The sequence below is a fragment of the Gavia stellata genome, chromosome 2, assembly GCF_030936135.1.
Source record: "Gavia stellata isolate bGavSte3 chromosome 2, bGavSte3.hap2, whole genome shotgun sequence".
Lineage (NCBI taxonomy): Eukaryota > Metazoa > Chordata > Aves > Gaviiformes > Gaviidae > Gavia > Gavia stellata.
In genome coordinates this window covers 58700906-58716401 of record NC_082595.1, presented here as the reverse complement: position 1 = coordinate 58716401, position 15496 = coordinate 58700906, and the positions used below count along the sequence as shown (strand labels likewise).

Below are 15496 nucleotides of genomic sequence, written 5' to 3'. Positions count from 1 at the left end.
GCACTGGTAAATCATGTCATTAATACTCACTCTCTACTGACTGCTTCAGAGTTTATTATCTTTCTTTTCCTAAAAGAGCACGAATGTTTAATAAATCTGAGGTGACATATATATACATGCATACATGCTCAGAGGACAACCCATGTTTGTGCATGAAGGAGGGCTGGCTCCTATAGGTGGAGCCTTGCCTTCGCATATATTATGATCTTCAGTGCCACTCTTCCCTTCCTTCATCAAACAAACAAGCATGGAAGAAATCCACACTGATGGTTTCATATCTCGCTGTTATCAGCCATCATCAAATCTTCTGTTCCCAAATAAGCTTGTACGGAAACCTGAAAAATGTCTACCACAAGCTTTTATAACGGAATCAAATATACTAAATCGGATAAAATATAGTTTCTATCCACGATTTGTAAGGAAAAAATTAAACAGCAGCATCAAAGGATGATCTCATCCTACTACAAATGCTGGCCTAATATTTATTTTCATTCTCTTGGATTTTTCTCTGTGGTACTTCATAGTTTAAATAAGGTACTGCTGCTTTCCTGTTAGAGAATTAGTCAAGATGCAGGGTGAAGAGTTAAGATTTTGAATCTTTCCTAGAAGGCTACAGTCGGAGAATAACAAAAAGAAATTGCATTTCCGCCCCTAGGTGCACAAGCACAAGATTTTTCAGTGATTTTTGGTAAGTTGTCATGTATTCAAGTGCCAGCATTAAGCAGCTAATACAGGCCTATCTATCCTTCCCTGCATAGCCACACTGTTAGTGGTCTAGCCCGGTCCTTGAATGAAATCTGTTCACTGATGAAGAACACTTGAATGAAGCTGAAACCATATAAGACAGGGATAATTTGGCATATAGAGGAAAAGCATTTCGAAAGGTTTGTGGCTATCATATAGTCTTTGGATAAAAAGGTGCACACACAGGGTCAGTTCAGTCATAGTTTGGGAGCAGTCTGATTCCTTGCTGATGTTAGTTTTCTTATCAGAGCTTCTTGGCAAGAACAAACTTCCCTGAGGGCAAAGTTAAGACTATGGAATTAACTCTCCCGGAACTGTAAATATCGTACTTATTTCATAAACTTCCCTGTATTTCACTCCAAAGGCAGCATATATTTCTTTGTTTTGGCAATAAAAAGCAACCCTCCCTTTACCACAAGGCATTGCAGTGTATACCCTTTCCTTATGATTTGGAAAGAGAAACCAAGAATGTGTCAAAAGTTCATTGAGCTGCTTAATGTGTTTCTGTGTAATGTTCAGTAAATGACTGACACATCCAGGCAGAAGAGGAGTCAATATGAAAGAATCTGGTTATGCACAAGACGCCTCTCATTTTACTGATGTAATTCTGCACATGACAACTTACAGTTTATTCACAAACATCAAGAGTCTTCACTGGCATACGGAACTATACAGGTAGAGCACATTAGGAAGTTTGGGTGTATAGCCCTGTTGTCTCAGGGACAACGTTATAGTCTTGACTGACACTTGCATGACAATTTGATAGAAAATGTTTACAGAAAACAACCAATGAACAATCATGTTTACTATCTAATATAGCAAATATCTATGACATGAAAAAGATGACATGTGACTAAATAAAATTATTATCAAATAAGTGTCCTTATTTGATAGTCTTTCAGATTCAAAGAAAGGACTTTAAAAACATTTCAAAACCCATCATCATCATAAATCTAACTTTTTACTGATATTTAAAACTAACTTTTCCATGAAATATGACTGATCCTAAAGCAGAGCTTTGAAGATCTTCCTATCATTTTACCCCTGAAAAAAAAAACATATAAACCTAAGGGTGCACTGTAGCAGAAATCTCCTTTTCTTAAACTGCAGATATCTGCCAACATGGTTTAATTTTTATTTTGTGTACTAAGCAGAACAGCAGTGTACAACTGTAATGTATTCTTTTGCTTTTTAACCATGAAAATAGTTTCTATATTAAGGCAGCTGGCACACTAGGAGTACTAAGCATAAGAAAGTTAATTTCTGTTCTGAGCATATTAATAAACAAAGCCTACAAAATAAAGGTTAGTAAAAACCCAGATGACTCTTGCCAAGTTTTCTTTATATATCTCCTGGGAAAGAAATATTATCATGAACTTAATTTCATTTTCATGCCCACAGTTTATCATTCTCAAAAATGAAAAAGTCTAGATCACCTGAGAAATTTTTAAAACATTGCTTAAGATGAAAAACTAGAATATACCTGAAAGTGAGTATTCGCCTTTTAGACTTTCACTTTCTCGAATTAGGAAGGCTCCTGCCTGGTTTCCAGGGTATGCCAGTTGTCTCTCGGCATCTGCTCGTTTGGTTGGGCCAAAAAACCATCTGAACAAATAAAAAACGTTAATTTTACCATTCAGTGAAATATGCCAGGAAGACAATTTAGCTTTTATGAACATGCTGCATATTTACTAAAAGATAATCTGTGCTATGCTAATTAAATTCCAATAGCATGGGGAAAAACAGCCAACAAGAACTACACAACAAATTTATTGCTAGAAAATATTGCTTACACATTTGAGTGAAATTTGGATTTTACTGCTGATGGAAAGTCCTACTGATTTCAAGGGAACAAGAATTCAAAAGTGACAGACTGGCCTTGTCTCAGGAAAAATTCACCAAGAAATTTTGCCAAGGCTACTGTGGCAGAAATTGATGCCAAGTCCATTGATGCCCCTTGAACTATGCAGAAGTGCACATACATGCTAACATCCCAACATCTTAAAAGTCAAAGATCCCCGAAACTGCAGAAGGGCTCTCAGGTTCCAAGAAGTAAACCACCCTGCAGCCGTCTGCATTCCACTGCCACGTCAGTATCTCAAATGAGTTACTGGCAATTTTTCAGCTCTGCTGCTGTTGGACAAACAAAACCAAGATGTCCTTCAAGTCACAGAAAACATCTCAACATCCCTGATCTGTAACAATCTACTCCTGTCTACACCTTTTAAAACATATTTTTCCTCATTCACTAAACCCTGTGGTTTACAAGGACTTGTTCAAGCATTAGTTTTAGTTTGCTGCTCTGAAGGTACTATTTAGGTCTTTTGCTGCTTTGTGCTGAGTGTAAATTAAATGGAAATAAGACTGAGATGTGTCAGCATTTTCGACTGGGGTGGCATTCAGCTTCCATCCAACAAACATACAAAGCTCTTTCCAAGATCAGCTCCACCCCTTATTTGAAGCAAATGGTGACAAATAGTTATCAGAATATGCCATGAACTCATAGGAGAACTCCTTTTAAATTAATCACAGCTAAACCCATTATGCAAACTTTCAAGATAAATCAATGCATCGCACCACAAGTAAGTTGCCTATTCAGCTACTACTTGATTTGTCTGTTACTAGTGAAAAGTACAGGAGTCATCAACAAACTACTTTAGTATCTGTAAGGCTTGTAATCACCATGAGGAATGGAGGAAATAAATGAGAACACTGGGTGACACCTTGGCTGGGCAAGCATGAGGAATGAAAAATGATTTTGTATGAATAATGAGGAAATAAAAAGAGGCAAATACAGACAGTGTTAACCTAGACTGAATATGCTTTGTTAACAAAAGAAAATGAAATCCAGATATTCCGGAGTGCATTGCTGTCCTCTGACTTGAAGATGATTTGGATAAAATAGGCCTTGATACATATTTGGCAAGGAAAGGAATCTCATGAGAAAGCTGGTATATGTTAATGATAATTTTAATTAGTTAAACTTTAATTAATTCATTTAATTAATTAATTAAAATAATTCATTAATTAGACTGTCGAAAACATAGTAATCAATAAATGTTCCAATCCTTGACTGAGGTTCTCGTCAAAGGAATGAGAAGACAGAAGTTCAACGCTATTCAAGTCCCAAAGAAAAGTTGCCTACCCTAAAAGCTGAATTAGAACCTTTCTGAAATTTCTCAGTAAAACTGCTCTGAGAATAACATCTGAAAACTAATAAACTATATGATCTGAAAAAAATTTGAACTGATATTTTTCTCTTTGAATTATAAGATGTCACTTAGTAATGTCCAAAGTGACTGATTCTCATAACAGTGCATAAGAAAAGGTGTTTAATTTTGTGTCTCCTTTCTTCATGTGTTAAGAGGATAGCATCCTCTCAAAAGAATTTCATTTGGTACCAAAGCCAAAAGAGCTTCCAGTTAGCAAGGTTGAATTTTATGTTCTGGATAGTCAAAAGTATAGTCTTTACATGACCCGGTATTTGTACCTGCACCGCTAGTAGCTCACATTGCTAAAGCTGAAGACATGAGCAGTAACACAATGTATGCAACATTTCTTGGAAAAAAACCCCAACTTAAGTGCATATTATATTTAGGCATATGTATCTGTTCCTTTGACTTCAAGATATTTCAAATTATATGTTTATTTTTCTTAGGTTGAAAAAACTTCATTTAAATTAATATGAATTTACCATTAAAGATTATATGGATGATATGTGATATGTAATATATAGGTTCTGACTCCAGATAAACCTAGCAGTTAAAAAGAGCCTGACTTGCAAAATAAGATAATTAGAGCAACAGTATTTGAGAAAAGTGTAACTGAAGCAATTATTATGGAGAGTGAAAAGTGGACACATATTGTATATTACCTAATTTGCCTGACTTTATATGATCTGATTAAAATGTTTCAGAAAAATATAATGAAAATTACTTTTAATAGCATTTGAATATGGGATTCTTAGTTCAAAGTCATTGGGTTTGCAATAATAATCATACAGTACCAAAAGCAATACTGGTTGTGAAAAAATAACCTCTTAACCTCAAAGCAAATAATTTAATTTGTTATTCACTTTTTTTGACAAAAGCACATCTGAATTTAAAGTACCATTTCCATTATAAATGGAAGTTTAAATTCCTTTTATAAAGCATGAAGTGCTTATTTCAATTTCCAGCAATTGAACTTATGCTTCAAAATGCTTAATATTTCACTTCATCCAAAAGCGTGTATTTTAGAGGAAAAAGTACTCAAAAGAGTAATAACGAATCAAAGTGATTGCTCACCATGACATATTGGTCTGTGGGATAGGGAGGTCAGACCAAAACAACACACAATCCTTAGTAAATCTATTTGGTTTTTATAGCTCAAAGTTAGATGGAGGTTTTGAAACAGAACACTTGGAAAAACAGGACTAAAACATCAAGCACCATCCATTGCACAAGTTAATTAACTAGCACTTTCTCTGACTTCAGTGTGCTATATTGGCACTAGACAGTTCAGGAGAAGGTTGAATTAGCAATTCGCACAGTTTCACTCTGAACTCCAGCTCGCAGTCAGATCACTTTGGGTCACGATTATCAATGCAGGATGAGCAGATTACCAGGTATGGCACAAATGAGTGCATTCAGACTTGGGCATAAGTTTCCATTTCTGGCAGGAGCTGTCTGGTTAGCACAGCAGTAGTACTCTTCTGTCAGTGAGATCCAGGAACATGCTTTCTTGGCCAGCACTGCGTCCAACACCCCATTCTTTCTCCCTTTTCAGTGTGGGATGCCAGATCTGCTTTTTGGGGGTTGTTTCTAGCAGCTTCCTCAAAATCCCTTGTTTCCACCACCATTCATAGCTCTCAGGAACCCCTTCATTAAAAATTCCAGGCTATTTCCAGGTCACTTCTGGCCACCACATATACAAGGACTTTGGGGACAGAAAATATGACATTTATGTAGGTCCATAACAAACACAGTCCTTACTTGGTGCAAATGATGCCCAATACTAGAGTACCAGTGAGGTTTCTTGTGGTCATTCAGAGTGTAGTGATCCCATCTCTATTGGTCACCAATTCCACTGGCAGGTTTTTGACCACAGGATCAACAGCTAATGGACACATGTATCATAGCAGGCTTTGTCATGTGATGTTCCCTGACTCTGACAGTATCATTGCTGAGACCCATACTCCTATCCTATCATCCTTTTCTTCCAGCAAAGGAAAGGATATATCTTCATCAAGGTGAATGCTGGTGGTTATTCCTGAAGGGCAAATTTTTTAAGAAACAGAGATCATGTCAGCTATGCTGACCCCTGCCTCCCCATTCAGTCCAGCTTGAATCAAAATGGACTCATGAGTTCAACAGAAGTTGATGGTGTTATTTGGCTCCATCACCACCTTTGCTCAGAAGCCCTCTGTCCTCCAGGTTGCAATGCACTGCTGATGTCTGTCTAAATGTTAAAGCCCCATTTACCTGGCTCTGGTTTGTGTCTCCCCATGCTTTGCTACATAAAATTCTGCTAAAATAAAAATAGTTCATTCTACTTTTGCACATTTTTTTATAGCAAGAAGATATGTCAGGAACTTTTAATGTGGAAGGTGAAACAGAGGAAGAGCAACACGGGCCACGGGTATTGCATGCTGCATAGCTGCTGACAGAATCACCAAAGCAAAGAAAGATAGGGAGGCAAAGATCTGCGATGCTATACCACTGGCAAAGTTTCCAATGCCTGGCAATGTGCCTACAAGAAGATAAAACCCCAGGGGAAAACCAAAAAAACAGCAATATCCCCATCCAAAAAAGAGTATGTAAAATGGGTTTTCTTCCCTGCCACTCTGTTTCCTCCCATTAATGTAATATCCCCTTCTGACCATGTCGCTGTCATCAGTGCAACACACATTCAAGGTAGAGATTGAAGATTTAACAGAGGATCTCAACTAATCTGGGAACTACAGGGTCTTTTTCTCTCCTGAAATTAAGTCTATTCAACACTCAGAGCTAAACCCAAACAAAAGAATTTCCAGCCATGGTCCAGATTTTTTTTGTCAGCCTACTGCTCCCTGGGTAGCCCTTCTACAGCCCCCTGCTCCCTCCTTAAACTGGAGCTTTATGCTTGGTTTCTCCTAAATCCCAAACACACTAACTCCTAGCTCTAATGCAAGGGGTATGCTGAGCCTTAGCCAAAGCCCCCCAGTCATGGGCCAGACAAAACACTTCTTGGGAGACATGTCTTTCTGTAGACTCAACTTTTCTTAGGCTGACCCTTGCAGCTTTATTCAAACTGGAGCTCTAGGGTTTGTCACTCTCCTAACCCTAAAACTAATCCAAGCCCTAACACTAACTGTAGACCTGGTTTGAGACTCAGCCAAAGGCACCCCCCAGACATAGGCCACATGAAAGACTTGTCAAAAGACAAGTCTTTCTGCAGCTTTGATCTTCCTTGGGCAGTCCCTCAGCAGACATAGTCACACTGGAGCTCTAGGATTCATCTCTCTCTTAATCCTAACCCTAGGCATGGGCTGAACTCTGCCAAAGAACCTCAGTCATGCCAGATGAACAGGCAACAAGGCATGGGCTAAGTCCCATGGAGGGGGACCCCTTGGCATGGGCCAGACACAAAAGTCCTAAGAGGACAAAGCTCTCTGCAGCCTCAACCTTCCTTGTGTGGCCACTGTGCTGCCCCCCTCCAGCAGGAGCTCTAGCATTTGCCTTTCTCCTAACCCAACTTCTTGCTTTTGCATTGGAGGAATCACAGCCAAAGACCCCCAAACATGGTCCAGGTGAAAAATCTGTTACTGGAGAAATTTTTTTGCAGCATATCCTTTCCTTGGACAGCACCTGTGAAGCCCTACTCCAACAGAAACTCTAAACTCATGATTAAGAACTCTGTGCGCATCCCCCCTTGGGATGTGGGTAAGATCTTTATCATCAAACCAAACACCAGCTCTGAATTAACAGCTACAATCTTCAGCTTCCTTGGAAACTTCAGCAGATCCCTCACTGCTCATTTGTTATCTGATGACCAGCACAGAAAATTATGTGGAAGTTCTGACTATGTCACCCATTTCCATTAGGGCTCACCGGAGCACAGCTTCCCGCTTTTATCCTCTGCCTTCACTTAGATTTAATATGTACAGGAGCAAAGTCAGAATTACCTCCAAATGTCATATCTGAAATGACTGTATTTGCTTTAATGACTAGCTGTAGCTGGGATGAGGGGGGATTATTTCAGTTTCTCATTCAAGTTGCAGGACACTGGAGGTAAGATAAGGCTAAAGGCAAAGGTCTGTGACATACTCTGAATTTTGTGAATGCCCAAATAAAAAGGAAAATCCTGAGAGCAGTAAGGTATAACCACATATAGAAACTGTGATCACTAAAATAAGAATGAGGGGGGGAAGAAAGGGGAGAAAAATTGCTGAGAAGGACTACATGGCAGGATCATTCAAAGAGTGTGGAGGCATAACAGAAGAAATAGCAGGAAATTAGGCACATGAAATTTATTTTCAAAAACACTGAAGATGTTAAAATGGACATCATGATCCTACCCTGGATCAGCACTTTGTGGCATGAGGGTATCTCACTTCTTATTTTTCATAAGTTCTTGCAACTGGGATTTACCCTCTAATGTTAGGGTAAATCTCATGAGACCGCTACATTTCAGTAGCTGGGAGGGTTTGTTGTGATTCCTGTGGTTCCCAACCAGAACTCTCCATTATGGAAGAAATTATGATGACAAACAGGTTACCTGACCCTCCAGTAGATTAACTGGATCGTGTTAACTGTGTCTGTAATGCTAGGCTATGAGGAGAATAAAAGATTTTCTAGACTAAGAAGAGCAAAGAATTACTGCAATTAGAGCAAAAGTCTTGGATGAGGACAAAGAAAAATAATTACTGTATATATTGAAATCAAATATATCTCAGTTTCTTCTGGAACGCAGAAAGCTTGTGCAATAGCTAAAACAAATAAAGAAAAACTTCAACAGTATATAAATTTTGTATTTTAAATGCCTCAAAATCTACATTTTGAGTCATAGCAAGCTGTAGCTGCAAAGTCAAGAACTCCAAAGCTAGAAGGTGGCAACATTAATATTGTTTTCATGGCATGCACTCAGCCATTTTCAGGAAAATCCAGTATGATACCATCTTTAATTACACGGCCACATCTACTGCTTCCTACAGTGTTAATATGAATGCTACTCACTGAATAGTCACCCTCTATTTTGTTTTGTCATTGTGTAGATAGAGTTTATTTATCGTACATTGTTTAGTTTCTGCTCTCAATAGAAGTTATAAATTTACATGAATGGCTAATTTCCTAGCAGCCTCTATTATAGTGTTCATGACTATAATATCCGAATGCTTTACGAACATTCATTAATTTCTTTTTGTGGCACTTTTGCTTGTGAAGTATTTTTTACAGTGAAGAAACATCACAGAAAGGGACTAAGGCAATAAGACATTATTATAAACATTTTCTATTAATTTTGGATGTCCCATTTGAAATGCCTAGGGCCTACCTTTCAGGGAATTTAGCATCGTACAGTATGTAGTAGTTTATTTGGAGAGCAATAGCTGCTAACTTCTGTGTCACAGAAGACAAGGAGAGATGCATGGAAAGCTAGAGAGACAGAGAAAGAGAGACAGAGAGAACCTCCAGGGTCTTATTCAATTACTTTCATCATATGACCATCCTGTGATCACTGCCCTTACTCAGCACATGGAAACCTGAACAGGCTTGCGTGCGCCGCTCTTCGCTGCCATCATCCATGCAGGACAAAGAGCGCTGCTGAGCCAGCTTTTAATCCATGCCAGGTTTGCAGTCTGCTGTGGGTAAACACTAGTGCAGAAGCAGGGACAGAAGTTTACCTAAGGCGCCACCAGCACGTCCTCTCTGTGCTGAGAGGAAGGCTCCAAGCACTTGCTGGGTTTTCCCAAAATATCAGAAATACAGAATGCAGCTGTCAAATTCTAACTAATATGTTTGGTTACCACATACAAAGTGCAATTTTATTTTCAAAGGCTTGGTTAGTTTGAAGCAAAGTTTTCTTAGATGGCAAAAAAGCATACACTTTTGATATAGCAATCTCCTCTACCAAATATCAAGCCCTTCGTCCAAAGTACAAGCACAAAGGTTTTCTCATATTGTTCTGAGCCACATTTGCTGGTTTCAGGGAGAGAAAGAGGCAGCCTGTGCCTGGTATCAACCCTGGAAAATTCACATCCAATCAGGTAAAGCCTGGAAAAATTATAAGCAACTGAACAAGCTCTTCTGATAGAAAATATTAGGCTGCCTTAATTATAAGACTAATGAAATAATATCACTTCTCCGAGACCTGACATTTCCAGAAATTAGGAAATATCGCTGCAAAGATGAAAGTTTTCCAGATAAACATAGTTAGGAAACAGATGTGCTTTACAAATGATGAACTGCATGTGTGAAAGAGAGCGTGGGAGATGAGCACTGGCTGCTTCAATTTTCCCTTTATAGTCTACAATGAACCCGATGGTGGTGTTGGAAAAAAAATAACCAAACAGAAAAATCTGTAGTCAGGCTAAACCATGAAGATGAAAACTTGCAAAACATTCCCTTCATGAGTGTTTTCAAAAACACAAGTCTTCCCAGATACAGCACAAGAATCTACATAGTGTAAGGTCCAGGATTACTCTAGGGCTTGCGGACTTTCACTGTGCAGAGGCTGGAAAACCTAAGATTGGGTTTCAGGTCTTTTGAATACAGAGCCCTTCCTCCTTACTTCCTTCTACAGGCTTGCCTGGGATTGTTTTTAATGCTGTCTATCTCTCATGGTCATTTATTATCAGATACTGAAGGATGCATGGGGCAAGGACAAAATTAAGAGGAAGAAATTTAAAGCTAATGATAAAGGAATGCATAGGACACTGCAGGAGGGAGGGAGAAAACAGGACAGTAAAACTTCAAAGCAGAGAGGACCACAGAACTTTATCAAGTGGCTGGAGGGAGAGGAGGGAGAAAGTCAGAGCTAAGAGGCAGTGATGAAGAGAAAATAAAGACAAGACAAAACCGAGGACTGCATTTATTGCCCAAGGGCTATAACCTGCTGCTGCCTGAGCTGCTGCACCTGCTCGGCCATTGCTGGTTTCCAGCTTATCCTGCTCCCACAGGGCATGTGTCTTTGGCAGCGATTTCAGTCCTACTTGGGGAAACAATTTCACAGAGTATCTCTTGAAGCAATTTCACAGACTAACTCTCACTGTAAGGATTGCTCTCTACAGATCTTTTCCCTTTCCCTTTCTTAGTTCATCACACCACTCATGTTTGTACTTGCCAAGAGAATACTTTAACGTTCATTTTCATCATATATTTATTGACTAGAGGTTACTGCTAAAGGTACTGGTTTAAACCTTACTTACCAAAGTACCAACAACAACAAGTGAGTCGGATGAAGTCTTCAAAAAATGTTTAGGTAACAACAACCTTCTGTGTCTACATAAGTAAATCAGTTAAAATCTTAACACACTGCAGAAAGTACCTGACTTGGACAATACTTGAAATAAAAAAACCATTTAAAATGTACATGTGTAGTGACACAGCTCAGTTTTGATTACTTATTTACCATAATCAGAAACTTGTTTCCTCCAAGTGAAACTAGAAATTCAGGTTTTCAGGGTTGGTTATGTTGGGCAGAACACTTAACCTTTCACAACCACAATGAATTTGCTTCATACGTAAAGATCTGAGTCATGTATATTGCTTGGATCCTTGTTGCTGAATCACTTATCACAAACTAAAATGAAGACTATCTGCATGCTTCTGAGTCTTTTCACTGTGACAGTGGGTGGAATAAGTCTGGTTTTCTTTCCATGAGGGAAAACATAGAACATGTGAATAGTTGTGAAAAACTACAGGCTCATTTCTACACTATGTAAGCAGCAGAGATCTATCAAAATGACAGAGCAGCATTAGTTTATGTTATGTACGTATGTAGAAGTCTGTCTGTAAGTTTGAAATTCATAGTCTGTCTGAAGCAACACAGTGTAAGTTCCACTGCATTTTCCATATTTCGAGATCAACAGTGTGATTTTTCTTTAAATAACCATTACAATGTGAAATACACAGTTTTGGAAAATAACAGATCCCATTTTGCTCTTGGCTTTTGGATAACATTTTGCTAATGTTCTTGTCAACAGATTATAGCTGACTGGTTGGTGTTTTTCCATAGATGCTAAATTTATGTTAAACTTGAGAGAGTTTTATTGGTGAGATAGCAGAATTTAAGAGGTGATAAAGGAAGAGACATAGAAGAAAAAAAAAAAGGGAAAAAAAATAAAGTTATACTTCTCCATATATTTTCTAAACAAAATATTATAACTTAACTTGTGAAGGTACTCAATTTGAAAAAATTTCAAATTTAAATGTTTTTTTATTTCTGTTTTCAAATGGAGATTCCCTTAAAATATAAGCATTTTTCCTTTTAATGTTGTTCAGAAAGATTAAGTTATCTGAAAACAAGATACAACCAAGAAATACCCTTCATTTTGTTTCAGGCCATGTTAAATATTTTGACTTGATACAAAACTAAAATGAAGGACTCTCGAGAAACATTGTTGCTTCTTTCTTCCAGGAGAAGGGAGCCATTTTTCCTATCTCTCTTCCCATACTTCTTTGATGATGAACGTGAGCACTAGGACACAAATGACACATTCATCCACGAAACAGGGGATCTTTAGTTGAAACGAGGCAATTTAACCCTATGTCTCTAACATACCATAGTCACTCTTTTGCTGGAAAATACAACGTACATAGATACTTACATACAGTAATTTGGAGAATGTACTACTGTTACAACAGACGTAATCCTTTTGGGACTGAACGTACATGACCTACTACCAAAATTAGGCAGAACCTTTGCTACCATTTCTTTTTAGCAAGATGGGAAATTGCAGGTTATTGACAGAAAATAAGCTTTTTTCTTCTAGACTCAAGGACTAGATTCGTTACACTTATATTGTGTAGTGCTTTTAAAAAAACATGGGTTTAATTTTACTACTCACTGAAAACTTGACTCTAACACTGAACAGTAGCTTACTCCACACAATCACAATGACTGCAATGTAACCGCAGCAAACATGTGAAACACTCACCTACCCTGGCAGAATGACCTTGTGTAGACCTGAGACCCAAAAGAAGCCCCAGGTTGCACTAACAAATCACTGGGGGAGCCCAGCTGAAGAAACTGTGGGAGATTATTAGCTCATGAGAAGAGGGCAGCGGATGTGTCAAAAAGGACTCTGAGCCTCCAAAGTCTGTTTTGGTCTATATCAAGAGAAATATCTTTGTTTTGTGTTATTCCATTGTTTTTGTTAGAAATAATAAGCTGTGCCCTAAAGAAAGGGCCTGCCAGGGCTCTGGGGACTTTTACAGTAAGTAGCTGCGTGGGATTGTTTGGATAAGGTAACATTCAACTATGAGTAAGTGTGGTAAAACCCAGCACAGAGGTAGGCATTTCCTCTTACAGTCTAGAACAAATTTACTGCCTTGTAAATGTAAACACAAAGATTACTTGGGCATTAGTCTAAAAAAATCCATGACACATTGTGTATAAACCTTTTTAAGAAGTAATTCAGTAGGCCATAACTGTACCGTCGTCTGATTCTGTTGTAAGGGATTATGCATAATACTACATTAATTTTTCAATAGTTGATAATAGCAGTTGACCGTGCTGCAAACATGGAAATTAATTTGCTCTGAGTCTGCTTCAGGATGACAAACTATTGCACCTTTGGCTACTCTTGCACTCTGTAATGACTGGGAAGTGACTATTTCTCCTGTAGGGATAGCAGTACAAGGCCAAGTACATGACCTCTCTAAATTAGCATAGCTCATGCAATACTAGCTTCACTGCACAATAGGAACAAAAGATAATAAACTAGCAACCAAATCACAATCTGATCAAGTTAATTTGTGGAAATGTCCATAAATAAATCCATCCTGTGAGCCCTCACTTCACTATTGTGCAATTAATTTCAACATTTGCATTCATTTTCCACAATATTGGTCATCTGCATGCTGTATTATTTAATCTGCTCTGAAGTTCTTCTATATGAGAAAATAAACGGTAGATGAAAATGATATCATGTTACTTTTTCTGTGGTGTTTTAGTTATGTAAGTCCCTGGTATTTCACCAATTTAAGAAACTAAAGTCAATCACCAAAGTTTGTTCCCAGTAGTGGTTTTGTACCTGGATAAGGACTTCAGTGCATTTAAAACTTGTTCTAAAACAAATTGTCTTTGGAGTCAATGAAAGGCTACCATTTGGTTTAATGGGCATTTCTTTGGGACTTTGAGTGTGAAATATAGCCATATAATCACCTCTTTTAAAATAAACTTAAAATGTGTTCCTCAGACCCTATTTCTGCTGCACAGAGTCTTCCAAAAAGTGTTGTAAAATCTTGCATCAATGCTAGTAGTACCTGTATGCATATGTTAACACATACATGAAGAAAAGGACTGCTATACTGCCATAATATACTCTAAAAGTAGCAATAACTCTGCTACTCATAACAACTGAGGAACAAAGTTGAAACCTTGAGGCAGCCTTAATGTTAACATGGTACAGAGAACACTAATAACATCAACTGATTCAACATTAAGGGGAACTCAAAAGGACAAGAAAATGTTCAATTATACATTCACCTAAACCATTACAGTTTCCAAAAGCACTCAACTGATTTTCTTGAGAAAATCATTCCTGAGAAATTATTTTCTTTTCTCACAGGGAAACTCACCTCAGTACAGACGTAATACAGAAACCCTTGGAAACAAAAAGCCCCCCTTGCCTGCACAGGACACTGGTGGCAGAGGAGATCTCTCCATCCATTTTGTGCAGAGCTCTCTCTTGGACATTCACGTGGACATGTACCTCCTCAGCCTATTGCCAGCAGTCTGAGCAGACTCGTGCCCTCTTTCAGGTCAACTTTCAGTGGAGAACAACCAGGTCACTCTGTCCCCAGGGGGACTCGGAAAGGAACTGTGTAGTCTGGCATCCCCAGGTGACGCTGAGCCAAAGGACAGAACAGTTCTTTCACACGGGGACAAATTTCTTAACCAAACGGTCTCCCAGTTCTCAGGGTAACCTTTTCTGGGTGACAGATGGGAAGGGTGGCACACTAAAGACACCTCTGACTTCCAGAAGTAAAGCTGGAGCACACTGAACTCCATATCAGTGTGTATATTATCAGCTCAAGACCCACACACCTAGTTTCTTTTGTAGGAGATCACAACACCATGTCAGAAAGGTATGTCAGCATCAAAGGAAGTTTCTGGGTGATTTTTCAAATGTTGTAGCTCTGTAATTAGAACAAGATCTCATTTTCTCTTTTCTTTCCTTGCAGGTTGTATTGGGTTTGCGTGGCAACGTTTTGCGGGGGGGGGGGGGGCTACAGGGGTGGCTTCTGTGAGAAGCTGCTAGAAACTTCCCCTATGTCTGATAGAGCCAATGCCAGCCGGCTCCAAGACGTATCTGCCACTGGCCAAGGCCGATCTAATCAGCAACAGTGGTCGCACCTCTGTGATAACATATTTAAGAAGGGGGGGAAAAAACTGGGAAACAGCAGCCGGGGAAGAAAGGAGTGAGAATATGCGAGAGGAACAACTCTGCAGAGACCAAGGTCAGTGAAGAAGGAGGGGGAGGAGGTGCTCCAGGGGCCAGAGCAGAGATTCCCCTGCAGCCCGTGGTGAAGACCATGGTGAAGCAGGCTGTGCCCCTGAAGCACATGGA

At 38.9% G+C, this 15496-nt stretch overlaps 1 protein-coding gene across 1 annotated transcript in view; it reads right to left on the bottom strand.

Annotated features, from left to right (window-relative positions):
- FRK (fyn related Src family tyrosine kinase) overlaps window positions 1–15496 on the bottom strand; it is a 55191-nt gene that overhangs the window by 28552 nt on the left and 11143 nt on the right. Inside the window, exon 2 of the mRNA XM_059831548.1 lies at window positions 2228–2349. Within this exon, the coding sequence (XP_059687531.1) occupies window positions 2228–2349 (122 nt within the window). The remainder of the gene's footprint in view (window positions 1–2227; window positions 2350–15496) is intronic.